The sequence below is a fragment of the Macrobrachium nipponense genome, chromosome 6, assembly GCF_015104395.2.
Source record: "Macrobrachium nipponense isolate FS-2020 chromosome 6, ASM1510439v2, whole genome shotgun sequence".
Classification (NCBI taxonomy): Eukaryota; Metazoa; Arthropoda; class Malacostraca; order Decapoda; family Palaemonidae; genus Macrobrachium; species Macrobrachium nipponense.
The window spans coordinates 83207921-83235889 of NC_061108.1; the positions used below are offsets into that span (position 1 = coordinate 83207921).

The 27969-nt window shown below is 44.8% G+C and overlaps 2 protein-coding genes across 2 annotated transcripts in view; one reads left to right on the plus strand and one right to left on the minus strand.

Moving 5' to 3' along the window:
* Positions 1 to 7504, minus strand: part of LOC135216219 (uncharacterized) — a 57629-nt gene extending 50125 nt beyond the window's left edge. Inside the window, exon 1 of the mRNA XM_064251352.1 lies at positions 7433 to 7504. Coding sequence (XP_064107422.1) covers positions 7433 to 7504 — 72 coding nt within the window. The remainder of the gene's footprint in view (positions 1 to 7432) is intronic.
* LOC135216683 (sphingomyelin phosphodiesterase 5-like) overlaps positions 1 to 27969 on the plus strand; it is a 382932-nt gene that overhangs the window by 50339 nt on the left and 304624 nt on the right. The window contains exon 2 of the mRNA XM_064252090.1: positions 11877 to 12043. Coding sequence (XP_064108160.1) covers positions 11877 to 12043 — 167 coding nt within the window. The remainder of the gene's footprint in view (positions 1 to 11876; positions 12044 to 27969) is intronic.

Sequence of the window (27969 nt, forward strand, 5' to 3'; positions counted from 1 at the left end):
CTTTTTTGTGGATGTCCCTTAGTGGACATTTTTGCAACATCAAGGATGGCGAGACTCCCCCTTTATTGCTCCCCGGTTCTCGATCCGGGGGCAGTAGCAGTAGACGCCCTTCTATGGGATTGGACGGGCCTAGATCTCTACGCTTTTCCCCCCCTTCAAGATCCTGGGGGAAGTGATGAGAAAATTCGCAGCATCGGAGGGGACGAGGTTGACGTTAATCGCCCCCTTTTGGCCCGCAGCGATCTGGTTCACAGAGGTGATGTTCTACCTGGTGGATTTTCCGAGATCTCTTCCGTTAAGGAGAGATCTACTCAAACAGCCCCACTTTCGAGAGGTACCACAAAAACCTCTCCGCTCTGAGTCTGACTGCGTTCAGACTATCCAGAAGTTGGCCAGAGTGAGAGGTTTTTCGAAACCAGTGGCTAAAGCTATCGCCACCGCGAGGAGACCTTCATCAATCGCGGTTTATCAATCGAAGTGGGCAGCCTTTAGAAGTTGGTGTAAGAGAAAAGGAGTTTCCTCTACCACTACCTCTGTGAGCCAGATCGCCGACTTCTTGCTTTATCTTAAACAAGATCTGAAGCTTGCAGTGTCAACCATTGAAGGCTACAGAAGCGTCTTATCTGTAGTTTTCGCCATAGAGGTCTTGACCTCGCTAATAACAAGGATCTCCATGATCTATTGAGATCTTTCGAGACTACCAAGGTCCGCTACCAAGTTACCTGCGTGGAACCTGGATGTGGTCCTCAAATATTTAATGTCAAATCGCTTTGAACCTCTTTACTCTACTTCTCTACGAGATTTGACGAAGAAAAACTGTATTCCTAACTGCTCTGCAACGGCGAAGAGAGTTAGCGAAATACAGGCTATTAGTAAACACGTCGGCTTCAAAGGGCATAATGCGGTCTGCTCTTTGGGTATGTCTTTTCTGGCTAAAAACGAAAACCCTTCCAATCCTTGGCCTAAAACGTTCGAGATCAAGGGTATGGCAGAGATCATTGGTCAAGAGCCAGAAAGAGTCCTGTGTCCTGTTAGGGCTCTTAGAGAGTATCTTCGTAGAACGAAGGATTGTAGAGGTTCTGCGGAGAACTTATGGTGTTCGGTCAAGAGACCAAATATGCCCATGTCCAAGAATGCACTGGCATTCTTTTTAAGAAACACCATTAAGGAGGCGCACTCTTCTTGCAAAGACAGTGACTTTAAGCTGTTAAAAGTTAATGCGCACGAAGTGAGGGCTATTTCGACCTCAATAGCCTTCAGAAAAACATGGCTCTTAAAGACATTTTAAGTGCTACTTTTTGGAGGAGTAACTCAGTGTTCGCCTCGCACTACCTACGGGAGGTGAGAACGACCTATGAAAACTGTTACTCTCTTGGACCATACGTCGCCGCAGACACTATTTTGGGGGCAGGAGGTAGCACTCATCCTTTCCCATAGAAAAGGGTAGGTGAGTTTTTAATATTGGCAATGTTTATGGTTGTAGGGTCGGCCGCCGAGTACGGTCGTCCCTTCCTTTAGCCTTTGGTATATGGGAGTTTTTTGTTAGGCTAACTTAGGTGGTGGTTTTTGCCTCGTTGCCCTCAGAAGTATGGTCATGGTCTAGTCACATTGTGGTCCCGTCCCCGTTGACAGATCATCTAGAGCGCACCAACTACACAGGTCACTACCTTGTTGGTAACTCTAGTGAAGCAGAAGCAGGCTTGGGTGACAGTAATCACGAAGTCAGCTATGCTAACAGGTAAGGAACCAAGATGTCAATCATCTACATTTATATGTTTCCTAAAATCCTTTTTCTGTCTCTCCCACCGCCAAAGATGGGATTCAGCTATATATATATCTGACAGGTAAGTTTCATGAACAAAATGATATTGTTAAGATACAATAAAGTTTGTTCATACTTACCTGGCAGATATATATATAGCTGTATTCTCTGAAGTCCGACAGAATTTCTAAAACTTACGACACACGTAGTGGGAGTTGGGTGGTTAGTACCCATTCCCGCCGCTGGGAGGCGGGTGTCAGGAACCATTCCCATTTTCTATCAGATTTCTATCTCCACTGTCTCCTGAGGGGAGGTGGGTGGGTACTAAAAATATATATATCTGCCAGGTAAGTATGAACAAACTTTATTGTATCTTAACAATATCATTTTTCTGAGATGTAAAAAAGGGATTTTGACGAAGGAAAAATCTATTTCTGGGGGAAGACCTGTGTCACCCGGTGAAAAGTTCCTGTAGCTGACTTTTCTAAGTATAAATAGATTCTAAATATACCAGAGAAAAAAGCTAGCATGGTATGCTGAGGTTACTACCCTCGCGCGAGCACCCAAAGGGTGTCGGGTATAAAGTACAGGGTGAGTGGAAGCCACTATTCACAGGTCTTCTGCCAATTAGAGGATTCCTTTCCAAAATCCCTCCCATGGAGAGAGCCATCGCAAAGGCCACTCCCTCCCTCTCTCTCCTGCTACTACTACCCGACTCGAGCGCCATCTGCATTCCTGGATTAGACACCCCGGCTTGGATTGGTATAAGGGTGGGGAAGTTAATTAGAAGGGCTGGGTTCACCAGGCAACACAGGTCTTCCCCCAGAAATGGATTTTTCCTTCGTCAAAATCCCTTTTCTGGGTTCGACCTGTGTTCGCCGGTGAAAAGGTATCAGAGAATTCCTATCCAAGCTTGCCAGATACTAAGTAGTTTATAAGAAGGAGTTAATGAAACCTAAGGTTCATTTAAAATAATTTTTTTACTTATTTCTTACACTAGGACTTAAACTATGACTTAGAACTAGTAAGAACATGACAATATCATACAATTGAATAGGGTATCCAAGGCAATATCACATTTTTGGGGTATGTACAGACTGGTCCATAGGACAATCATGGACCAAACATTTTATATACATGTTCCAGCGGCAGGATGACGCCCAGGCCCTCCCGACCCGGAGGAGAGAGGTTTGGTGGGGAATAAGAGCGAGGCAGGCAGGAAGGAGAGAGTATTAAGAAAGTAAAGGGGGGGTGTGTAAGGGTAAGGAGAAGATTGACAGGATTCATTATTCAGGAGAGACTGTGCTCCCTGCAGCAATTGCTGGGAATTTAAGGGCTTCTAAGCTCTTTAAATAGTGGCGTTTAAAGACTGCTGGAGATTTCCAACCCGTATATTTCTTCAGGTCTTCGAAATTCATATTTTGAAAGTAATTAATAGAGGTAGCCACTGCTCGGATATCATGGACATGTGGGACTGAATCCGGGTTGGCCTGTTTAATGAAGTAGAGTATTTGTTGTCTAATACCCTTAAGAGAAATCGTACCACCTTTCTCTCTAATGAAAAGGGGACCTGAAGATATTGCGGAAGTTCTGGCTAAGAAGGATCTAAGGGTAATGACAGGGCACAATGATGTGTCCTGTGTCAGAGGGATGATCTTCCAAGGAGCCCATCTATTTTGTGGGTCCTCATTCTTAGCCAAGAACCTCCGGTCCGGGGATAGTAGTACTTCCCCTGACGGGAGGAATTCTATATGGTCTGGATTCCTTGAGAGAGCCGAGAGTTCAGATATTCTGGCACCTGAGGCCATAGCCATTAGGAATAAAGTTTTTCTTAGTAGGGTTATATACGAGCATGACTCATTATTGGTATCTGAGGCTAATTTGAGTACGTCATTCAAGAACCAAGTGACCATATGTGGGAGGTCAGTTGGCCTCAGGCAGGCACAACCTCTTGGAATGGAGAAGTATGCGTCTGACAAGTTAATACTAAAGCCAACCTGAAAAATTTTCTTCAAGGCTGACTTGATTGTCGTAATGGTACTAGCGGCTAGGCCTTTCTTGAAGAGAGTTCTAAAGAACGAAATTGCCAGGTTCGTGGTCATTTTATGAGCAGCTGATTCCTTTAGGAATTTGGCCAATTTTGTGACTGCCGAATCATATTGCCTGAGCGTTGATTCTCTTTTATCTGATTCTATAAATGAAATGTTAAGTGGATCGATACTCGCATCCTTTTGGGCTGCAAACTTCATGAAGTCCATAAAGTTAGGGCATTCAGAATTCTTGAGGAAGCTGACACAGTTTGAGTTTGTACTATCTTTGTCAGTTCCGGGCAAGGGATCCATTTGGGTCGGAGCTTCAATTCTAGAAGAAGCGGAAACCAGTTGCTCTTCGGCCAGTTGGGTGCCACTAATGCTACCTGTCCTGTGAAAGATCGTAGCTTGTGCAGGACCTTCATCAGAAGATTCACCGGTGGGAATAGATAAATCTTCTGCCAGTTGTTCCAATCTATGGACATCGCATCTGTGGCTAAGATAGAAGGTCCAGGTTGGGTGCCACATAACATGGTAGTTTGTGGTTGGATTCTGTGGCGAATAGGTCTACTTGAAGGTCCGGGATTTTATTGCAAATCCTTCGGAATGATTTGCTGTCCAGAGACCACTCCGACTCTAGTGGGGTTGTCCTGGAAAGTGCGTCCGCAATCACATTCTTTACCCCTGCCAGGTGGGTTGCTGACAGGTGCCACTGATTTTTCGCCGCTAATGACAGAATTGCAATTAGCACGTGATTTAGTTTGCTTGACCTGGAGCCCCCTCTGTTTATGCAATGTACCACCACTGGACTGTCCGAGACTATTCTCACATGACTGTTCCTGGGCGGAGTTAGTCGCTTTAAGGTCAGGAAAACTGCCATAGCTTCCAGAACATTGATGTAGAACTGGTGGAACGTATCCGACCATATCCCCTGAACCTTCTTGTATTGTGAATATCCTCCCCAGCCACTCGGTGACACGTCTGTATGAATTGTCAAAGACGGCGGAGGGAATTGCAGTGGTACTGCCTTGGCCAGATTCCTGTGCTTCGTCCATGGGCGAAGCCTCTTTGTTAGAATAGGTGGAATTACTGAAATTTTGTCTCTTGAGATTGATGTGGGCTCTCTTCCTCCAGACTCGATTGATGTCCTTCAATCTGCCTTTTAATAGGACATCTGTTATTGATGCGAACTGCAGCGAATCTATAATTCTCTCTTGGGTACGCCGAGACGCCTTTTTGTTCTTGAGGAACTGTTTGGTAGCCGCTGCTATCTGCTTGGCCTTCCTGGGTGGAAGAGATAGCTTGTGTTTTATTAGGTCCCATTGGATTCCCAACCATTGAAAGTGGGAAGCTGGATCCAGCCGAGATTTTTCCTTGTTTATCTGGAAGCCCAGAAACTCCAAGAATTCTATAACTTTGGCTGTCGTTTTGCGGCATTCTTTGACGCTGGCTGCCCAAATGAGCCAGTCGTCTAGGTAGGCTAATAACATAATCCCTTGGGTTCTTAGTTCTTGGATTATCGTCTCTCCTAGTTTAGTAAGGTCCGCACCTGCGAGACCGTCAGCATGCGGAACTTGTCGCAAAGAATGTATGAATTGAGCCACGACAAGTCCAGAATCACTCTTCTTTTGTCCGAGTCCTTCTTTGGGATACTGAACAGACGTCCTTGAAATTTTAGTCCCTTCACTCTCTTTATGGCCTTCTTTTGTAAGAGATCCTTGGTATATTCTACCAGGTCCGCTGTTGGTATCTGAAAGAACTTTATTGGTGGTGGGGGTCCTTTCTTCCACTTCCATCCCAGGCCTTTGGAGACTATACTGTGGGTCCATGGACTGAAGGTCCAATGGTTCCGGAAGAGACATAATCTCCCTCCTACCTGCGGGCTCTCACTGGTTGGTTGCAGGTCTGTAACCTCTGCCTCCTTAGAAACCTCTACCCCTCGTAGTCGGGAGCCACCTCTGGCCCTGCTACTACTTGCATGCCTGTTGTAGCTACGAAATGATCCCCTAGCTTCATAGGCGGGGTTAAAGACTGGGGAGGTTATGATGGCTGTGGAGGTTGAGGGTTGCTGGGCCGGCGGAGTTTGTAGCAAAACAAACTGCTGTTGAGGCTGAGCCTTCGATGTTGAGGGCTTACCAACCTGTGACACTGGAACCGCCTGGACAATTGTTTGTGGGCGAGAGGGCTTGTACGGATTGTATCTCCTTGGCTTCTTCTTAGTTCTGGCTTGATGTCCGGGGGCCTCAAACTTCCGCTTAAAGGGAAGTCCCCACCGGACCCGGAGGCTCTGGTTGGCCCTGGAAGCTTCTCTAGAGACGTTGTCCACTTCTTCCTGAGGGAACAAGTTCTCTCCCCAGATTGATGACTTTATTAATCTATTAGGCTCATGCCTTATGGAAGCATCCGCCAGGACGTACTTTCTGCAGGTTCGCCTTGCCATTCCGAAGTCATAAAGGTCTGACTGAAAAGTCTGTAGTAGACTTTTTGTCATGACCTTGAACACCTGTTTGTCCCGGCATGTAGTGGCTAGCAATTCCGCCGTAGTGACGGAATTGATAGACCTTGCTAGTCTTGTTCTTGCCTTGAACTCTGCTTTAATCAAATTCTCCAGAATCTTAGGGAGCTTCTCGAAGAACAAGGTAAGGTAGAGGCACAATCTGGGTCCAGTTTACCTGCTGTAAACGTGGCCAGAGCTTCATGCCAAAACTCCCTACTCGCGGGAAAGAGAAGAGAGGTAGCCTCAGTCTCTTTCAGTGCCAGGAGGGGTTTGTCCTTTGCTATAGCCTGCAGAGTTAGTTCCGCTACCTTATCAGTGCAGGGCGACGGAACCTGGTCTGGGGTCACAAACATGGTAAATGTACCCTTGTGAGGGAGGCATCAACCTGGTGTTAACGCAGTCCCAGTCTGTGAGGGTGCGCGCCCAAACAGCTTGGGCTTGGTCCCTCGGGAAGATCACTGTCTCCTTTGGGACCTTGTCAACTCGGACTAGTGCGTGCTCCGTTAGTCTGACAAATCCGGGGAAAGGAAACTGGAGACCCTTTGGAAGAGCTCGAAGTCCTCCAACGGATGGGTCCCGCACCCTTCAATTGTCAGCTTCCCATCTGAATATGGGGCATGCATAGCAAACCGCCATGGATTGTTCTTGTGGAAGGGCGGAAGCTTGGACGCATCCGGCACCGACATAGCCAGCGCCGGAGATCCGGAGTGGAGAATTCCGGTCATCATGTTCTCTAACGGTCTGATCCTCTCGGCCACCAAGTCTGATATTGCTTTGCCGGAGATGTCAGATCCGGAGGCGAGTCGTAACGACTCAAACCTTTCATCTACTGCCTCCCTAACCTTCGACAATAGAAGGTTAGCGAGAAGCTCATGGTCAATGCCCGACTCCATGGCCTTGGATTTTGCGGACTTAGATCTCGACCCCTTGTGGGGGGAGAGAATCCTTGGCAGCAGGCGACTTAGCAAAAGAAGTCGACGGCCGTGGGGCCGGAGACGACTCAGTCACCGCTGATGGAGTTGGCTTTGATCCCTTTGGCAGGGATTTTGGTCTTACAGTTTTAACCTTGGGATGGACTTAGCGAAGCCCCGGAAAGAAGAGGAAATGAGGAGTAGGACTAAGGAGACTACCCGCCTCACTCACCTCACCACCTACCTCGTCTCCAATGGCCATGGGCTCCGTATGGATGTTGATGGCTGCCACCTCGTCTGCCATCAAGTCCGGATGGCCTCTGTTATGGGTGCAGCCAGATGAGCTGGAACTGACGTTGACAGTGTTCCCTTAAACAGAAGGGAGCCCAGGCTAGCATCAAGGATGTAGGGTTGCCCTGCTGGCGCGTTCCTCCCGTAGCCGGAGACCCAGTGCCTCAGATCCGTCCTGGCGGTCTGGCGGACTTCCTCGGCAGTCTGTCAGAGGAAAACGAAATAACCTTCCAGACATAGGATACCATTTTGTAAAAAAATGTTCTCACGGTTTATCACAATTTTCATAATGAAAATGTAGCAAAGATACTTACCCACTCATCTGCGAGAAGAGACGCCATCTCATAGCAGACGGTGCACGCCTCCGGGTGCCAGACCATGTAGGGAGCTTGCCCCGGTTCTCCTCGAATGGCACCGAGCAGTTGGCATGAGAACGGCACACCTCATGCCCATAAGTCTCTCCGAGGGAGGCGGAGCACCCTGTCGACTGGCAGCGTACCTTCTGTAATTTGAATTATTAATGAGTATGAGCCTCAAGGAAACCTCAAGGAACCATTATTTAGTTTAAGTTGCAAGCCTCCGGCGAAGGCATGCAACTTAAACTAAATAATGGTTCAAGTCTTAATAATAATTTTCTTTCACTGAATAAATAAAAGAATATCTTTAGATATTACTGCCTGCTCCCGCTCCCTTTCCTGGGGTTCAATGTATGTTTGGTACTTGGGATCTGATATCCGCTGGACCTGGGAAGAGGAGGACCTCGTCCCTATATGGTTGGCCGGATCAGAGTCTATGTGTTAACGTAGACACATACATGATCTCCCAAGATTGGGAACTGAGCTATGGCAAGTTTAATGCAACACTCCGGTAGCAGATGTGAGGGTGAGTCACTGTCCATCGGTACCCGTAAGGGTCCGGAGATGTCCGCTGTACAGTCCCCAAAGCTTAGCTCACTCCAAGTCTCGTTTCTCCTTGTTCTAAGCACTGCCTGCGGAACGTACTGAGGTGGCGGATCAGGGAAAGGTAATTCTGTATCTGAGCCTGCCTACTTCTATCGAGGGGGAGAGGGGAGTAAGACTCCTATCCCGGGTCTGTGGCTAGGGGCAGACCGGAGAAAGAGACCATAGAGCGGCGGAGCTTTATATGTACAACCCGAAGCGATGTCCGTCAGCCGGCGTGGTGCCAGGGGACTAGACGCTCGAAGACATAAGAGATTACATCTAAATCCCATATCCCACCCCTTTTTCCCCCCCACACCCACCCCCCTCCTTCCCACTTAAATGAAAACTCAAGCAGACGTTCCTCACTAAGAGTACTAGCGCTGCAAGTTATGAGGGTTCGGCTGAGCCGAGCCTGGAAGTGGGGGGGGGGGGGGGTGGGAGGAGGAGGGGGTGGGGTTGGTATGTGGGGTGGTCGGTCGTGATTGCCTAGCAACCTACCCGATCAGAGATGGCCACCTATTAGCGGGTGTGTGGGCTACTACTGCAGTGGCAGTGCAACTGGGCCTGTGGCCCGTCGTGGTTGGTACAGCAACCGGTTAGGGTGGCTCTCGATTGGGAGGATATAGCCTACTACTAAAGGTTATACCGAAGGAAGCTAGGCCGAGATGAACACTAATCAGACCATTTACGATACAGCGATACAGCATTGAGTAATAACAATAAAATTAATATGTATAATTGATAATGAGGTACCATGGAAGAGTTGTAAGGAGTAATATGGTTAAGGAGAACACCCGATATGGATCTAGCTTGACCGTCCGAGATCGCTACCGACTCGGACTGTTAGGCCAAATCTCCTCTAGGACATCACTATGCGGACAGTAGTCCTCAACCAAACCTACTAAACTTGAATTTTTTCGATTCAGATTGGCCAGGAGGATAGGTCCAATAATATGAATAGAGAGGGGGAGGCTCACTATTCTTGATATCCTCCCCTGAAGCGCCGTAGTGCTATCAAGGGGAGAGGCATAAAGGGTACAGGTTAGGGACACTTTGCCTACCCTACGCTTAGGCTTGGCTAGTCAGGGGGCAACTCTTCTAACCCTTCAGTGATATTAATTCTACTGTCATATTTACATCTATTTGGTTTGTAAGAAACAATAATTCATGCAAAATCACGTTGGGAGAGGGAGAAAAAACTAACTCTCCTGTCTCGTAACAATACAATAGACTACTAATAGCCTATCGGTTACATGTGATATACGAATATTATTTTGAGATAGGCACGAATACGCTCTTGAGGGGGGAATCTAATTATATTTATAAACAACCTTTGTCTAACCCCAGACTTACCCCAGGGTATGTCATGAGCGCGTTCGGCATCTCTACGAACCAATAACTGATAACAACAGCACGAATACATAAAATAGGTACATTTAACGTATAAAATCTTTTGATATATATTAATGTAAACGAAATGTGTACCAAAATTCCACGTGTTCTGATGCTGATGCTCATGAAATGGCGGGCACGCCAACGGCCCTGCAATACCTTTCTACAGGGCCAAAGGCTAATTTGGGAAGCCCCGCAACTGCATAAGTTACGAAAACACAAATTGGAGTAGCCAACTTCGAAGAAGGTGGAAGATCAGAAGACGCCATCTCAAATTAAATCACTAAACACCAGAGCAAAGAAAAACAGCGTGGGATTAGTACCTCGTCTAAAACAGGAATGAAGATGGCGCTCGAGTCGGGTAGTAGTAGCAGGAGCGAGAGGGAGGGAGTGGCCTTTGCGACGGCTTTCTCCTTGGGAGGGATTTTGGAAAGGAATCCTCTAATTGGCAGAAGACCTGTGAATAGTGGCTTCCACTCACCTTGTACTTTATACCCGACACCCTTTGGGTGCTCATGTGAGGGTAGTAACCTCAGCATACCATGCTAGCTTTTTTCTCTGGTATATTTAGAATCTATTTATACTTAGAAAAGTCAGCTACAGGAACTTTTCACCGGCGAACACAGGTCGAACCCAGAAATGTGAGGTTCTATTATCATAGTCCTACCTGTAACTAACATTGCATTTATCTCTGTTACAGAAGGATATTGTGTACAGTACAATGTTCACAGTGTTGGTTTCCCCCCACCTTGTGCCTCTTATGCTGGCACAGGCGGTCCCCATTTATCCTACCTGTAACTAACCTTGCATTTATCTCTGTTACAGAAGGATATTGTGTACAGTACAATGTTCACAGTGTTGGTTTCCCCCCACCTTGTGCCTCTTATGCTGGCACAGGCGGTCCCCATTTATCTGCAGGGGTTCCATTCCTAGCCGGGTGCCATAAAGCAAAGCATGAAAGCCTAAGGGAGTAAAACACACTTATGGTGCCTTATGACGCCAATAAGCAGTTATCGGTGCCATAAGAGTGTCATAAATATGTTTTATTCCATTAGAGTTTCATGCTTCGCTGAATGGCGATTTTACGGCACCCCCAATGACCATTATGGCGTGCCATAGTGGATGAGTGGCTTATAATCGAATATGGTGCCATAAGAAACCTTATTTTTTAATGAATATTTTTGAAAACTGCCATAGAGCGAAGCAGCCGATAACCGGGGACCACCTGTAATTAACTGACTTGTTTCCAAGTTTCAAAGACTGGACCAGGTTTTGCTGGAGTTATTTCCTTATACGTATTAAACAAAATCTGGGTGGTTTGTCAAAAATGTAAATTATCTTTAATTTGCAAAAGATAACACAAATCGTAGTCCTACTAATAAGATACTACATAAATGTTCATGCCAATCATCCTAACAGGGTACCTGACCAGTGTCATGAACCCTTATTATCCTTAAAGAGAGACTGACCGCTAATTTCCTAATTACGTACTAGTTTTTTGTCTGTCTCCAAAGGCCATGACTTGTTGTTATATGACTGATGAGGTTCCTCCCACTTGAATAGCTGTTCATGCAACATACAGTGATGGGTGTGATAAAACAAAAAGAATCTTTAAAAGACTAGAACTGATTTTTGTATGTGGACCATCTCTTTACTAGTACATACTGTATATTCCTAGCACTTCTCACACCCAACTCTCCCTTTGGCAGTAGTTCAGACAATACTTGATATGATTTCACTACCAGTGGAGGCTGCTTTGGACACCAGATATGCTGAAAACAAGGTGGAACACTGGTTTGGAGTGTCAAGAGAATGAGCTGTTATGCATTTATGATAATTGTAAAGTTATGGATATATATATGTAAATCAATATTTATTGCAAAAAATTTTGTTTGTTGAACTCGGATTTGCAATTTGCCTTGAGTAACTGCATTTGTCTATGCTTAATGGTATTCGTAACGGAAGCTTGTTGATGTATGTATATGTATATTAAATATTTTATATTTACTGTAATGCCAGTTAAGTATAAAATTTCCCCCTTTTTCCCCATAGATGGAGTCTGTTCTCAGGGATAGCCGGTACATGCACAATGGCTGGAAGATCCTTGATGGCATCGCATGTCTTCTGATGATCCCATTTCAACACATTATATCCCTGACAATATCTTCATTCGTATTCACATGTCATGATAAGCAGTCAATCATACAAAGAATTGTAAGGTATGTCTTGATTTTCATGAATTTTATAACTTTAGGTATTATGTACATATACTGTTGTAAAACTATGTTTTGTTCATGAAACTTACCTGACAGATATATATATAGCTGTATTCTCCGAAGTCCGACAGAATTTCAAAATTCGCGGCACACGCAGTGGCCCCCCCAGAAAATGAATGTTCATAGGACATCAGACGAACGTACTTTACAAGCTTGCGAACTTCAAGCCCCAAACTTAAAAAGTGCTTGAGATACACCTAAAAAGTACCCGTTTTATTGTAGTGTCTTACCGAACAATTATAGAGCCGTGATTTCCACGAGCGGCAGGATACTAAATTCAAATTTAGCGCGTCGGCGTCGCCAACACTGGTGGTGATGACGTCATCTCCCTCCACTCGCGGGAGAACCAGGTACAACTGCCCAGGTGAATGCAATTCTTTTCCTGCCGGCGTCCGGTGAACATCGGTGGTCGGTGCGGTTGGATGACTTTGCCTCGCTTGCTTTTTTTTTCTTGTGGAATTGATCTTCGGAATTGGTGAAGTACTCTTTTTTGGCGTTGTTGTTATTTTGCTTTTTATTTAGGCGTTGCCATGTCGGATTCTAGTCCGTCGGGAGTTAGGTTTTGCATCTCAGGATGTAAAACTAGATTATCCAAGTTAGAATATGATTCTCACACTAAATGTGTTAAGTGTAGGGGACAGGTTTGTTCAGCAGATCGAACATGTAACGAGTGTAGTGATTGGACTGATTCTCAATGGAAGTTTTTTAGTTCATACTCGGAGAAATTAGCTAAAGACAGAATTAGAAAAGCAGCGCTTAGGGAAAGTAGACTTAGCTCTGCTTCGTCTTGCGATGCTTCTGTTCCTTCTGTTTCTCCTCAAATTGTTATGTCTCCTTTAACTACACCTCCTATTCCTCCTACTAATCCCACTTCTCCGGCTTCCCGTGTAGTTTCTTCCGACACCATTGCCAGTCTGGAATCGAGGTTAGATCAGAAATTTTCGGTACTAGCGAATACGGTTTTGCAACTTGGTAATTCAGTTGAGACGTTTTTGGAGAAAGCGGTTCAGGTAAGAGTGTAGTTGAGGGTGCGTCTGTCTGTCCTGACACGTCTCCTAGACAAAGGTCACTGTCCAGCTCCCCCGCACCGGGGAGAAGACATACCGGAAGTCCAAGGGAGTCGATCGGGATTTGCCCACAGACAGGCGCCTCTCTTGTTGAGCCTGTTGCGCTTCAACAGGGCTCGGTTAAGCGTTGGAAAGGTGTTGCGGTCAGACGCCTTTCGAATGATTCAAGCGATTCGTCTCCGGTCGCACGGCGCTCTTGGCGAGATTCGCCCGTTTCGCGTCCCTTAAAGAGGCGTTCAGGCGCCGATTCTTCGCCTCCTCCAGTCAAGCGGTATAAGGAGCCTGAGAGTAGGGTTGCGCCGCGGCCGTTAGCGGCTCGTTCGTCGCCTCAATCTGTGCCTTTTTCGGCTCCATCTACTAGTAGAGATTGTGGTTTTAGCGCTGTAGCTAGCAGCTAAGGGTGTTTCTTTAGGCGCTTTTTCGTCTGTTACGCCTGATGCGCCTGTTTCGCCTCGAATTTCGGCGGCTCAGAGCGAGGCGCAAGTAGTTTTTCCGCCTCCTGCTGAACATTTAGGCTCTTCCAAGCCTACGTTAAACTGTTTTTGATTCGTCTCTGGCGCCTTTGCGCAAGCAGTTAGAGATGTTAACCAACTGGATGAATGAGTCCAAGGGTGGTTCGAAACCTTCAGATCCGGTTGTAGTTCCATCTACTTCTTCGGCGGTATCGGAGAATGAAGAAGAAGTAGAGGAGGAGGATTCTCATCACCTCTCGTGTTATTCACGTCTCCTTAGATTTCTTCTGGTATCTTATCCAGATTATTTTGAGAAAGCGGCTCCTCGCTCCCCAACTTCGACTTTTTTGATGAGGAGGAAACTTCAGACCCTCTCCTCCCACCAAACTTGTTCTATCTAAAGCGGTTAGACATTCGTTGAAAGAGACTGAAAAATGGATGTCTATGAAAAGAGACTTAGGGAAGGCTCTTTTTGCTTACCCTCCCTCTAAGTTGCTTCGTAAGAGGTATAGGTTTTATGTAACTGGGAAGCTCCTTCTCTGGGAGTGTTTCTGCCTCCTCCCAGGGAGACTTCTCCAGTTTAATCGACTCCTCTAGAAGATCTGCTTTCGCCGCAGCGAAAGTTTTCTTTACAGCGCCTGAGTTGGACCACGTTGTAAGGAATCAATTTAAACTTTTGGAAGTCTTTAGATTCCTGGATTGGACTATTGGCGCTTTAGCGGCCAAGATCGAAGATTGTCCTTCTCTTTCTCAGGAGTTAGCGGAGGATTGGATTGGTGTTCTGTCCTGTGCGGACAAATCCATTAGGGATGGATGTGATGAGTTAGCTTCGCTCATCGCCTTTGGTACCCTTAAGAAAAGGCAACTTTGGTGCTCCTTTGCTTCTAAAAGGGTTACTTCCCAGCAGAAGTCTGCTCTATTGTTTGCTCCGTTTGTGAAAGATAACCTCTTTCCAGACGATGTAGTGTTGTCAATTTCGTCTGCGCTAGATAAGAAATCTACTTCGGATTTACTGGCACAGTATACTAAGAGACCTAAAGCTCCTGTGGAGACTGTTCCTTCGGTTTCTCCTCTGGCCCAAGTGCCTTTTCGAGGGAGAAAACCCAAGCGCTTCTTTCGGCCGAAGTCGAATTTGCGACCTCAGTCTAAGGCCTCGGCCAAGGTTAACAAACCTTCCAAATGAAAGCTCGGTTCTTCATGCACCAGTGGGAGCCAAGCTGGCTATGTTTTGGGAGGAATGGGAAAACAGAGGAGCAGAAGCCTGGGTAGTGCAAGTACTCAAGTTCGGCTATCGTATTCCTCTCGTTTCACCTCCCTCGCTCTCACCTGTGCCAATTCCATTCCAGGCATACTCTCCGGGCTCAGACAAATTTCTGGCGCTAGCCGCAGAAGTGGAAGCGCTTGTTCTCAAAGAAGCGATAGAACAGATAGAAGGGGATTTTCCTCCAGGCTTTTACAATCCCCTTTTCGTAGTTCCCAAGTCATCAGGGGGCTGGAGGCCGGTTTTGGATGTGAGCGCCCTGAACTTGCATGTCCAGAAAACAAAATTTCATATGGAGACCACTCGGTCGGTTTCTGAGTCCATCAGACAGGGGGATTGGATGGTCTCTCTGGACATGCAAGACGCTTATTTTCACATTCCGATACATCGCGAATCTCGGAAGTACCTGAGGTTCATGTTCGAAGGCAAGGTGTTTCAGTTTCGGGCGCTTTGCTTCGGACTAGCGACCGCTCCTCAAGTTTTCACCAGGGTTCTATCCCCGATAGGAAGCTGGCTGCACATATTAGGAGTAAGAATCTCCCTCTATCTGGACGATTGGCTTCTCCGGTCGGAATCAGAGAGTCGGTGCATGAAGGACCTTGGAACAACTCTGGATCTTGCCAGAAAGTTAGGAATTCTGGTCAACAAACAGAAGTCCCAGTTGGTTCCATCTCAGAGCATCCTTTATTTGGGGATGATTCTGAATGCTCAAGTTTTTCGAGCTTTTCTGTCCCCGAAGAGGGTTCAAGGCTGTCTGGAGACAGTTCAGGAGTTCTTGGACAAAAAGGTAAGTTCTGCCAATCAGTGGATGAGGTCCTGGGCAAATTGACGTCAGTGGAGAAATTTGTGACGTTGGGAAGACTGCACATGAGACCTCTGCAGTTTTTCCTGAGAGCCTCTTGGTGCAGGAAGACACAACCAGACTCGATTACCTTTCCTGTCACAGATCAAATAAAAGAGGACCTAAGGTGGTGGCTCTCACGAGCAAGGTTGGAAGAAGGGTTAGATTTACGACCCATCCTCCCGAACCTACAGTTCTTTTCCGACGCATCGGACACAGGTTGGGGAGCCCTACTGGGAAATCAACGGACTTCAGGAGCTTGGTCGGAGAAGGAGAAGAAGTTCCACATAAATGTAAAGGAACTGTTAGCAATTTTCTTGGGGCTCAGACAGTTTCGGAGTTTAGTAGAAGGTCGAGTAGTGGCAGTGCATTCCGACAACTCCACGGCTCTCTCGTACGTGCGGAAACAGGGGGGGACTCAGTCTTTCTCTCTGTACGAAGTAGCCAAGGATCTCCTCCTGTGGTCAAAACGAAGCGAAGGTTCAGCTAGTCCCGAGATTTGTTCCGGGAAAGATGAACGTTCTGGCGGACGAGTTAAGTCGTCAACAGCAAGTGTTACCTCTGGAGTGGACTTTGGACAACAAGATTTGTCAGAAACTTTGGCGCCTTTGGGGACGACCGTCAATAGACCTGTTCGCGACATCAAGGAACAACCGTCTTCCTCTCTTTTGTTCTCCAGTCCCAGATCCTCTAGCTTGGTCGGTGGACGCAATGCTGTTGGATTGGTCGGGTCTGGAAGCTTATGCATTCCCTCCGTTCGGTCTAATAAGAGAGGTGCTGAACAAGTTCATGTCGCACAGCAATGTAACACTAACGTTAATCGCTCCCTTTTGGCCCAGGAAAGAGTGTTCCCGGACCTTCTCCAGTTTTGTTAGTAGACTTCCCCAGGCTTCTTCCTCCAGAGAAGTGGCTTCTCAAACAACCGCACTTCAAGAGGTTCCACCAAAACTTGTCCGCTCTAGCTCTGACAGGGTTCAGACTGTCCGGAATCTTGTCAGAGCGAAAGGATTTTCAAGAAGAGCTGCAGAAGCTATCGCTCGTGGTAGGAGAGAGTCTTCTAACAAACTCTATCAAGGGAAGTGGAGAATCTTCAGAGAGTGGTGTAGAAGTGCTAAAGTCTCTACTTCTGCGACCTCTTTGTTTAACAGAAATAGCAGATTTTCTTCTATTTCTTAGGAAACTCTAAGAAACTGGCTCCTTCGACGATCAGAGGATATAGAGCCATGCTCTCTTCGGTTTTTCGACATCGAGGTTTGGATATTTCCTCCAATTCAGATCTGTCGGACCTCATTAGGTCTTTCGAAACCACTAAGCTCCCGCAAGATACAGTGACTTGGAACTTAGATGTGGTGCTTAAGTTCCTCATGGGGCCACCGTTTGAGCCTTTGAAGTCGGCTTCACTCAGGAACTTGACTAAGAAGGCACTTTTTCTTATTGCACTAGCTTCTGCTAAGCGTGTCAGCGAATTGCACGCTATAGACAAAAGAGTCGGTTTCTCTCAAGGCAATGCTGTATTTTTTGGTATCTTTGACCTTTCTAGCCAAAAATGAGAATCCTTATAATCCTTGGCCGAGGAGTTTTGTGGTAAGGAACTTATCTGATTTGGTTGGACATGAGGAGGAAGAAAGGCTCTTATGTCCAGTCAGGGATATTTAAGCAGTATCTGTTTGCCACTAAGGGTATTAGAGGACAATCTTCTAAGCTCTGGACCTCGGTTCAAAATCCCTCTCGTCCTCTTTCTAAGAATGCTATATCGTTCTTTATTAGAGAGCTTATCAGGGAAGCTCAACTCGCAGTCCGAGAACGACAATCTTTCCGTTCTGAGAGTTAAAGCTCACGAGGTTAGAGCAGTGGCAACTTCTTTAGCATTCAGAAAGAATTTATCTTTAGCTTCGATTCTTCAGAGCACGTTCTGGAGATCGAATTCGGTTTTTGCGAGTCATTATCTCAAAGAGATAGAAACGGTTTTCGAGAATTGTAAAACGTTAGGTCCGGTGGCGGTTTCTGGCATGGTGTTGGGAGAAACGGCACAGGGGTCGTCACCTCTATGCTAACTTTTCACCTTGAATAGGTTGTCGAGTTCAAGGGAAGCTGGGGGTACTGAGTACCTGGGATACTCACCAGTCTGTTAGGTCAGATTTTACAATGGTTGGGTATATATGTTTTTAAATCTGGTGTTGGTGACAATGTTTTGTATGATTGAATTTCTGGTCTTAGCCCAGGGCAAGGGCAATCTTTGTTGTTACTATCCTCCGTCAGTCAGCCTTGACTCGCTTGAACTACGGAAGGATTCCACTCCTGTAGAGGCTAACTTTGGTCAAATTCCAATTCCTCTACAATAGTAAGAAGAGCACCGACCAGAGGCAGTAACAGTCTGCTGTAGCTCTCTTACAAGGTAAGGTACAACAGACACCTTGAGTGTTTACTGGTATTGCAATAAATGTAACCATTTAAAAATACTAGTGGTCCACTGAATCCCACCTTCCCATAAATGTGTAATCAGCTCTATAATTGTTCGGTAAGACACTACAATAAAAATGAAATTTTCATTATTAAAATGAAGTTTTATTGTATACTTACCGAACAATTATGATTATACCCACCCTCCTCCCCTTAGGTGGACGGACGGGCAGAAAGAATTGGATTCACCTGGGCAGTTGTACCTGGTTCTCCCGCGAGTGGAGGGAGATGACGTCATCACCACCAGTGTTGGCGACGCCGACGCGCTAAATTTGAATTTAGTATCCTGCCGCTCGTGGAAATCACGGCTCTATAATTGTTCGGTAAGTATACAATAAAACTTCATTTTAATAATGAAAATTTCATTTTTCGTGTACACTTTTAGGTTTGTGCAAGCCTTAAATATGCTTGAAATAAACCTCAATAAAAGCCTTGGAAGAGCTTCAAAAAACCATGGTATAAGCCTTCAAAAAGCCCATATAGAACCTTAAAGGGGCTTTGTAAATGCCTCATAATTACCTATTAACTGCTTTTAACATACATTGTACAATCCTGTACAGAACCTTAAATAGGCTTTATAAATGCCTCATAATTACCTTTTAACTGCTTTATACAAACGTTGTAAGGATATTAATTAAACAATCCTTATAGAGGCCCTGAAAATGTGTTTACAAGGTTTATTTGAACCTTGCAATAGCTTTGAATAATAATTTTCAAGACCATAAAATGAAAGTTCATTTACCTTACAATAAATAACTCAGGAGAATGAAAGTTTTAATCTTGCTTATCATTTATTTTGCACTAACATGTTCCAGTGAGGACTAACACTTTACAAGTAAATAGTCAAATAATGTGGCCTCTTGTTTTGTATATAAATAACCTACAAATGCACTCGATTGATTCTTACCTCAGTCACAACAACCTCATTCCATAAAAAAATTGACAGTATAAAAAGTATATATAAAGTATGTATGTACATACATACATACACACACACATGAGACTTGTGCTAATGGACAGCTATTTTTTATAAAACACATACACATTAAATAGTCTGTACCATACTGAAAATTGCAACCACTTTGAATGATACAAACAAAAGAAAATGTAAAGATTCAAATATATCACATCCCACCAAGCGCATGAACCATTTGTTTTGGTTTTATTTCTATATTTCTTTTGGTAACAGTATATGCATGTACAAACCACTGAAAATATACATGAAATAAACCTTATAAAATATGCTAATATGTAGATACATATATATAAAAAAAACATAATTTGGACGCACACACTTCCATCTCCCTTCCTATGTGGAGTCATTGATTTCTTCCTCATAATTTTCACTGAAGCGGTAATAGCTGCCAAAAACTGACAGTGGTACAGTTCCACCTTTTCAACCAGATGCCATGACACAATTCAGCCATGCCTCAACCTCCACAAACAATTCAAGTCGCATCCTGAAAAAGAGTGTATATATGTAGTTTTACCCTCTCTCACATTAGGTATTGTATGTGTTACTGTAGCCTACAGTGTTTTTGAACTGATTTTGCAAATCTTTAATTCAAGTTAATTGCAACTTATTAGTAACAACTGATTAACAAAAAATAATACAGGGGGTCCTCGAGTTACGATGTTGATCCGTTCTTACGATGCGTCGTAACACGATTTTCAGCGTAAGTCGGAACATTGAAAAATACCACATGATTTAATGTAAATACCTATCAATAACAACGAGAGAACAATTCCTTACCTTTATTAGTTTGATTGGCTTGCACACTGGAGAGGAAGCTGCGGTGCTGGAGAGACTGGGGGAGGTTAGTGAAGAGAAAAGAACTCCAGAATTGCTGGAGATGCTGAGGCAGGTGATTCATTATTAGACCACTAGCTGCTTAGTTATCACTGTCGCTTTCATAGGAGCAGATCCTTTCACATGTTCAACGATGCGCTCTTTATCTTTGATAATGGTAGCAACGGTCGAACGGCTAAGGCCAAGCGAGCGGCCAATGTTTGTTGGCGTTTCTCCCTTCTCAGATCGCTTTATAATGTCCACTTTAATTTCCATGGTGATGGCCTTTCTTTTCTTCGATGCACTACCATCAGAAGAGTCCGCCTTGCGCTTGGGAGCCATAACAAAGAGCAAAAAGTTACAAAAACGATACAACACGAGGGAGAGAGAGGCAGTGTAAACAACCAAAATGGCGTATGGGCGAGAATGAGCGTAGCGAAGCGACGCCGTCCTCTCCCCCACAAAGCGTATTCTTACCGCCGTGCGCCCGGAACTAGTTCGCGTTGTTTACGTTGCTTCGACGACTAAACCGCGTAAGACGGAACGACGCAAAATATTATTTTTTATATTTTTATGGGGGCGCGTTCGTAACCACGAAACATCGTAAGTCGAGACCAGCGTAACCCGAGGACTTACTGTATACATGAATATACCAGTACAATATAGGGTAGGGGTATGAAATTTCACAAGATATAATAAATTAACTGTTCTTGTAACTCACTACTCAGTCCATTATACTGTAATAAGATAATGAACTTGCAGACCCTGAGAAAAATATGAAGCTATACCTCATTCATTTTATCCTGAACCGTGCAAAAGGGAATAGCCCAGGTGAGTTTGTAAGCCAAACGCTGATTTGCTGCTACCGTCCAATTACAGATCTGAATTATTTATTTATTTTTTGCATTGGTTTTACAAATACAGTGCTTTATCACATTCCATAAAAATGTAAGGGTAATATTATCACAGCATTGAAACCTAAACTGAGTTTTAAAAAAAATTATTTGGTACTAGAACCAATCCCTTTCTCAATATTTACCATGAATATCTGTTCCTCAAACACTAATTGCACTTACATCACCCATTACTTTTCTTTCAATGCTAGAGGTCCTCCAGCAAGGAAAGGGTAACTCTAGGGAATATTTCACGCCTTATTTTCTGTTTTCCATAAAAAAAACTGGAGGCAACTTTAAACATAACTATTTTTGCTATTTGATATTTCCTCACTTAATGACTAGCCTAGTATCTATGCATTCTATATACTATTGGTAAGGGTTAAGAATGCGGGATCCACTGACCATTAATGTAAATAAATACAACCTAACCTAATATTACTTAATCTAATCAACATAGCCCATGTTATCATTAAAATGCTGATTTATTGTAAATTGACGAAGGTTAAGTTAAATAAGCCAAATACTAAGTCAGACTATAGTAGTTCTACATAAAGAAGTTTAAGAGGATTCCACATTCTTTACCCTTAACCCTTAGGTATTCTCCTTAACTCAGAGTGGTGAAAATTAAAGATTTTGAGATGTCTTCTGAAAATTCACAATTTTAGAATTATGTCATTTAAAAAAAAAGACAGCTTTCTGATGTTATTTTACATATTGTTTAAAGAAATTCAAGTGGGGCAAACCCTCCAGCACCTCAATTTTTAATTAAAGTTGAAAATTGTCCTCCGGTACCAGAGCTTCCAATTTGTGGCACTGTCTTAACTTTTGGAGTCTACTTCTTTTTATTAGCACAGCCTTAATAGCCTAGTAAGAATCACTAAGTTACCAACCTTTTATTTGTCTATCTATGCAAAAAAAAAAAAAAAAGGAAAAAAAACCTTGGTCTGTAAAATAGGAAGTAACCCTTTATTCTATAACCACCCAACAAGCATGGGGGCCTTATGGGAATCTACCGGGGGTTTTTTTGGGTGGACTAGCCTAACCTAACCTCTGCGTCAATCAAGCATTACCTAGATGGGGGGTTTGCCCCCATACCCCCTTTAAAGGTGTGGGGCTTCTCCCTCACATCCCTTGACTTAATTACTAAGCCGGGGATGGCCGTAGTACGCCATAAATTAGGTATACCTAGGTACCTATAGGTAGCTAGTACTAGCCTAGTAGTATAGGTTTACTTAATTTTTGGCTGAGACCTTGTCACCTTGTGCAGCCTATATTCTCGCCAATTTTAGTCCAGCCTAAAGGTTTGCTCACATTAAAACCTTACTTACTACAAAAGCAACTTCCTAGAGTCGTCGTTGGTATTTCAATTCCCCAAAGAAATTGCAGAATTACCTAATTCTCTAAGTAGACTAACGTTGCTTTTCTCAAATATTGATATACTAGGGATAGGTATATACTATAAAATGATAGTGAAAGATAATGGCATAAGCTGCTATCAATTACCTATGGCCCTGGCTTTCTCACGTCGTCGTAGGGGTATTTTTTACTATATCAGCTGGCATGCACTTGCATGTAAATTTTATTCAGCCACTTTGTCAAACAAATTCAGTTCGTGCGGCCCGCCAATTTGTTTACGCTGCTGCAGAGACATCTGGTGGCGGCATTTGGTGACCATTTCCCACACAGTTCAAATTTCTCGATCACAGATAATTGCTGTATCATTTTGAGCTTATATAAACTTATTTCAGTACTCTACATGCTGTCGTTTGCTCACCAAACGAGGACGAATGTTTAAAACAACAATTAATAAAGGAAGTTTTTAAGAAATGGAAAAACCTTTAATTTCCTTCGAAAGGTGAAAATGAGGTTTGTACATGTTTTTGTACACTATATATTACGATTTTTTGTGCATCACTATATTTCTGCATGTGACAGGTCTAAATCAATGAGAAAACGCATAATTTACTGTATATCGAGTTACATTATCATTGACGTCCTAAGTATGTGAAAAAAACGTTTGTTGGAAGTTTGTGAAACACTCACCTAAAAAGTGCCTTCATGAGCCTGAGATGAACAGCGTATTTGAAGCTCACGAACGTTCGCTTCCGGGGGGGGGGCGGCCAGGTGGTAGTACCCATTCCCGCCGCTGGGAGGCGGATATCAGGAACTATTCCCTTTATTTTCTATTCATATTTTTTCTCGTGCGCCGGTCGGTTAAACAACTGTTTACAGACCTCCGCCTAGGATTTTGAAACTTCATTAGCCGCTTAAGTATCCTAATTATTCTTTCGATTATTGACTTGGATTTGTGGCTAGGCATACGCTATCGTAAATTTTTTCATTGCGTTTGATGTCTGAAGCTAGTTAGCCTAGTTTCAGACTTTGTTGTCTGCATGGGGTAAGGTGAGGCTACCGGAACTTTCGGTAGACACTCGCTTAGTATATATGACGTTTACATGTTTTCTTTGCATAAGTTCAATGTAATTAGTGTAATGTGTGACTGATTACGGAAGAAGTAGGATTCATGTACGCATTTTAGAGCGTGTTAGAATCAGGAGTTTTCCTCCACAGTAAACAGAAGTTAGAAATAATGAACCTTCTAACCTCCTGTAGATTTTATTTTGCCTAACCCTGTGGTATGGCTAGGCCTAGAAGAAGTGTCTGCTAGAGGATTACATCAAGTAATCTTAGACTAAAGTGCTCGCTCTCCAATCAGTGTTGTGAAGTGTAGTGCCCCTTGTGTTGTGGAGGGGGCGTCAGATCGGCCCCATAATGCCTCTAGGCCTGGACCTCTGTCGGACTCCCAGGACTCAGGAGAGGGCATGTCGAAAGCCGCAGAGGGTTACGGGGGCTCCCCACCGACCTCTGGCGTGGGAGAGGCATGTCCCGAAAGCCCGCCAAGGAGTAACGGCTTCCCCAACGATCTTGGCTTCCCCTTCGGCTGGACCTGTGTGACGGCGTCCCAGGCTGCTAAAGATCGTGCACGCATGCACGAATCTTGAAGGATTGCTTCTCGTCCTCCGAGGCGTCCTCCCCGCGCAAGGGTTGGAGCTCTCGGAAGGACTCGCGCCCTCTAAGAAGCTTTAGAGAAGAGGACGCTTCACGTCCTCTCTCTCGTCAGGAGGGAACGTCAGATCGGCCCCATAACGCCTCTAGGCCTAGACCTCTGTCGGACTCCCAGGAAACCAGGGAGAGGGCATGTCAAAAGCCAAAGGAGGGTTACGGGTTTTTCATGCTGATCTGGCTTCCTTTCGGCAGGTCCTGTTGTCGCTTCCCAGGCTGCCGAAGATCGAGCACGTGCACGAATCTTGAAGGATTCGCTTCTCGTCCTCCGAGGCGTCCTCCCACACAGGGGTTGGAGCTCTCGGAAGGACTCGCGCCCCCTAAAGAAGCTTTAGAGAAGAGGACGCTTCACGTCCTCTCTCTCGTCACGAGAGGATGAAAGAGTCCTGTGCCCTGTCAGGGCTCTCGAATTTTATTTACATAAACGAAGGAAGTAAGAGGTCCTTTCGGGTAATGTATGGTGCTCAGGAAGAGACCACATTTACCCTTTTCGAAGAATGCACTGGCTCTTTTCCTAAGGGACATATTAAGGAGGCTCATTCATCTTGCCAGAAGAGTGATTTGAGCCTCCTGCGAGTGAACGCTCATGAAGTTAGAGCTGTTTCAACCTCGCTAGCATTCCAAAAGAATTTGGTAATCAAGGACATTCTAGATTCCACCTTTTGGAGGAGCAACTCAGTATTCGTCTCCTCTCCTCATGGCGCTCCGTATACGTTATGTAACGTTCGCTTTACTTCGAAAAAGCAAGCTGATAAGTTTTGACGTCCGGCAAGCTGCGTTTGCACAGTCAAACAACTTATGTCTCTGGTTTGGCATAAGAAGGGTAATTTAGACGTGAGGAAGCTTTTGGAGGTGCTCGACGTCCTATAAGTAGAGACATTCTCCAGGACGCTCGGCAAGCACCTTGCGAGGGTGTCTTTCGGACGCTCGGCGTTCCTTTGCTGAGTGCGTTTCTGGAGATGTTCTTTTGCATTACTAAGACGCAAGTTGTCGCACAGGCGGCCACTGTCTTTGTAAGAAGGTATGAAGGTCTTTAAGGCCCGTCTTGAAGACGAAAGCCATACGTCTTCCTTTAGTGTTTCACACACTTCAGGAGCAGCGTGCGGCTCTCCATGGAGACTCGCATGAGGACGTCCCTTGAAAATATTCAACGTCATACGCAAAACGCGGTTCGTCATATTGAGTTGCAAAGGTCGCTCGCCAGGACGCCTCTTGGCGGGCCTTGCATGCATCAGGGCGCTCAACGAGTTCCTCTCTGAAACGTCGTTCAGAAGACTTGGTGTTCTCTGCTCAGACACGCTCGTAGCTAAGCAGGACGTTTTTTGAGGACGCTCAGCAGGACGCTAAGCAGGACGCTTTTGAGGACGCTCGGCAGGACGCTTATGAGGACGCTTTTGTGGACATTCGCCAGGAGCTTCGGTGGAAGCTCGGTCCAGGACGCTTTGATTTTGCGACGAGAAAAGACTTGTAGAAGGCTTCGTCTTATTTGCTGTTCAGGACGTTTCTTAGGACGCTTGACGCTTTCTAAACGCTCGTCAAGAGGAGGTTTTTTCAGGACTCTCCAAAGGACATTCCTTTACAGAAATTTTTAAAAAAAGGATTCGGAGTTAGCGGAGAGACATACCCGAATTTTTTCTTCGATCCCTCTTTCCTCTTCATCGATTTCTCTGAGAATCGGGAAGATTATATACTCGGAAGGACGCTCGGCAGGACGCTTATGAGGACGCTTTTGTGGACATTCGCCAGGACGCTTCGGTGGAAGCTCGGCAGGGAGCCTTTGCGAGAGAAAGCTTGTAAAGAAGGGCGCTTATTTGCTGTTCAGGACGTTTCTTAGGACGCTTGAAACGCTTTCTAAAACGCTCGTCAAGAGGAGGTTTTTTCAGGACTCTCCAAAGGACATTCCTTTACAGAAATTTTTAAAAAAGGATTTCGGAGTTAGCGGAGAGACATACCCGAATTTTTTCTTCGATCCCATCTTCCTCTTCATCGATTTCTCTGAGAATACAGAAGATATATTCCTGGGTGACTTTCGGTCATGTTAAAGGGTTTTCCCCTATTAGCAAAGTGCTAATAGTTTTGTCAAGTAAGGACGTTTTCCCCATTGTCAAGATACTAAACGTTTTGTCATTTAAGTGGGGGACCCCTCATAAATGGGGTAGTTCTCATTGACATAGATTTTAACGTTTTTATCGTTTAAGCGGATAAACTCATTAACAAATTTCGGAAGAGCTCTCATTCATTTTCAGAGGCTCATCTGGGGAGTAAGAAAAAGACTTGTAGACTAGATCCAGGAAGTCTTATGTCCAATATCATAAGAACATTGAACGGTCCTTTTCGATCCTCGGTTCTCTCTTGATGATCTCTATTCGAATATTACTCCCTTTTCTTGGCAAAGGGTCTTGGCAAAGAGTCAAGGAGTTCTTTTAAAAAGTCTCATTCATTAGAACGTGGACAGTCGTTTTCCTTTCTTTCTCTCTTCCTCGTCGAGGAAAGATGTAGTAGAGAATTCGATGTTCAAATTACTACAATACTTACGTAGTTTATCTTGCGTCATTTTGCTAACGCATGGGTCAAGTCATATACGCATATCGTATTTACCTCTGCGGATAGAAGCCGAAAGAACTGTTGTTTCTAATGTATTTAACTTGACACTCCCTTCAACCTTCCAAGAGTTTTTGGAGTAAGAACAACTCTTCAGGTATTGTTACGACAACACCAACTCAGCTTCTGTATTTAGCGAATTTTGTTTCATTTAAATATGCCTGCTTGAGAGTTTCCTTTTGCTCGATAATTTCATACCTATCCCTTCGTAAAAGGAGTAGCTGGCAACTCAGGCAGATAGTGCGAGACGAACAAGGCTGCTGTTACTGTGATCTACGCAGTACCGGCTAGCTCGGTGTCATGCACGGTTGGTTACGTCTCTCTCCCTTGCGGGAATGGCTGAATAACCGTCTCTCTGCCCTACAATCATGGATTTTTAGCCTCGGGTTGAGGAAATTTCTAGTAATCATGAATGAACATGCCTTCCGTTTACTTAGAAAATTTCAACAAGATATCTCTTATACTTGTTCGGTGCGGGTTTACCGCATGGTAACAGAATTCTGTACGAATCTACCGCGGCATAGCACTATAATAATGCTCTCCTGCTTATGCAAAGCGCAGCCTTATTTAGGGAAGGAAGCAGGCTGAGTGAGGGAATGGATGAGTTTGCTGGGGACCATTTCCTCGCTGGAGAAGCTTGTTTTCCCTGAATAAACAGCAATTCAGGACCTCTTACCAAGTTTTTCCTCATGAAGAAATTGGAATAACATCAAAGATCTAGTAATAATTCTAATTTTCTCTCAACGGCTTGAGGATCACCTCGGGTGATAGCGAGAGGGTGCCAGACATCCGAACAGAGGAACAGATGTTCTGGCACATTGTCTGAAAGAATTGGAAGCCAAATTGGTCGGCCCTCCAGTTCCTCGAAGGGTGAGTTTGGATCGAGTGGCCCAAATCATCTCGGATAATTTCTCAGCTCCTCTCATAGCTCAAGAAGAGAGAATTGGTTATGGGCTTGGGCACGGAACGTAACGATCCTCAAGAGGTTCGTTAAACTAGTGCACGTCCGTGCGGGTCTTCTCGATCGAAGGCAACAACTACTGACGTCTGAGTAATCCTCACTTAGAAGTATGTCGAAAGTGAGGAGAGACTGAGGGCGTCCTTTCGTTAAGTTTTTCGTAATATTGAAGACGAAGGAGCTTCCTCTTCAGTTGTTCCCTTATTCATGATCCTAGAGGATTAGCTTTAGTCGCCACATGTTGGCCTCTAAGAGGTTTGGATTCACCAGAGGTCAGGTAATTCAGAGAATTGTCCAAAGACCCTTCCCGAGAGAATCGGTGTAATCTAACATCGTCACTTAGTGAAGTATCTAATATCTCTCCTCTCTGAGTCTGAAGGCGTTCAGACTATCGAGAAGCAATAAGATCTTCAAGATTAATGGCAGTCTCTTGGCCAAGGCAAAGCAGTGCTGCCTATTTTCAGTGTTCAATCGGAGGGGG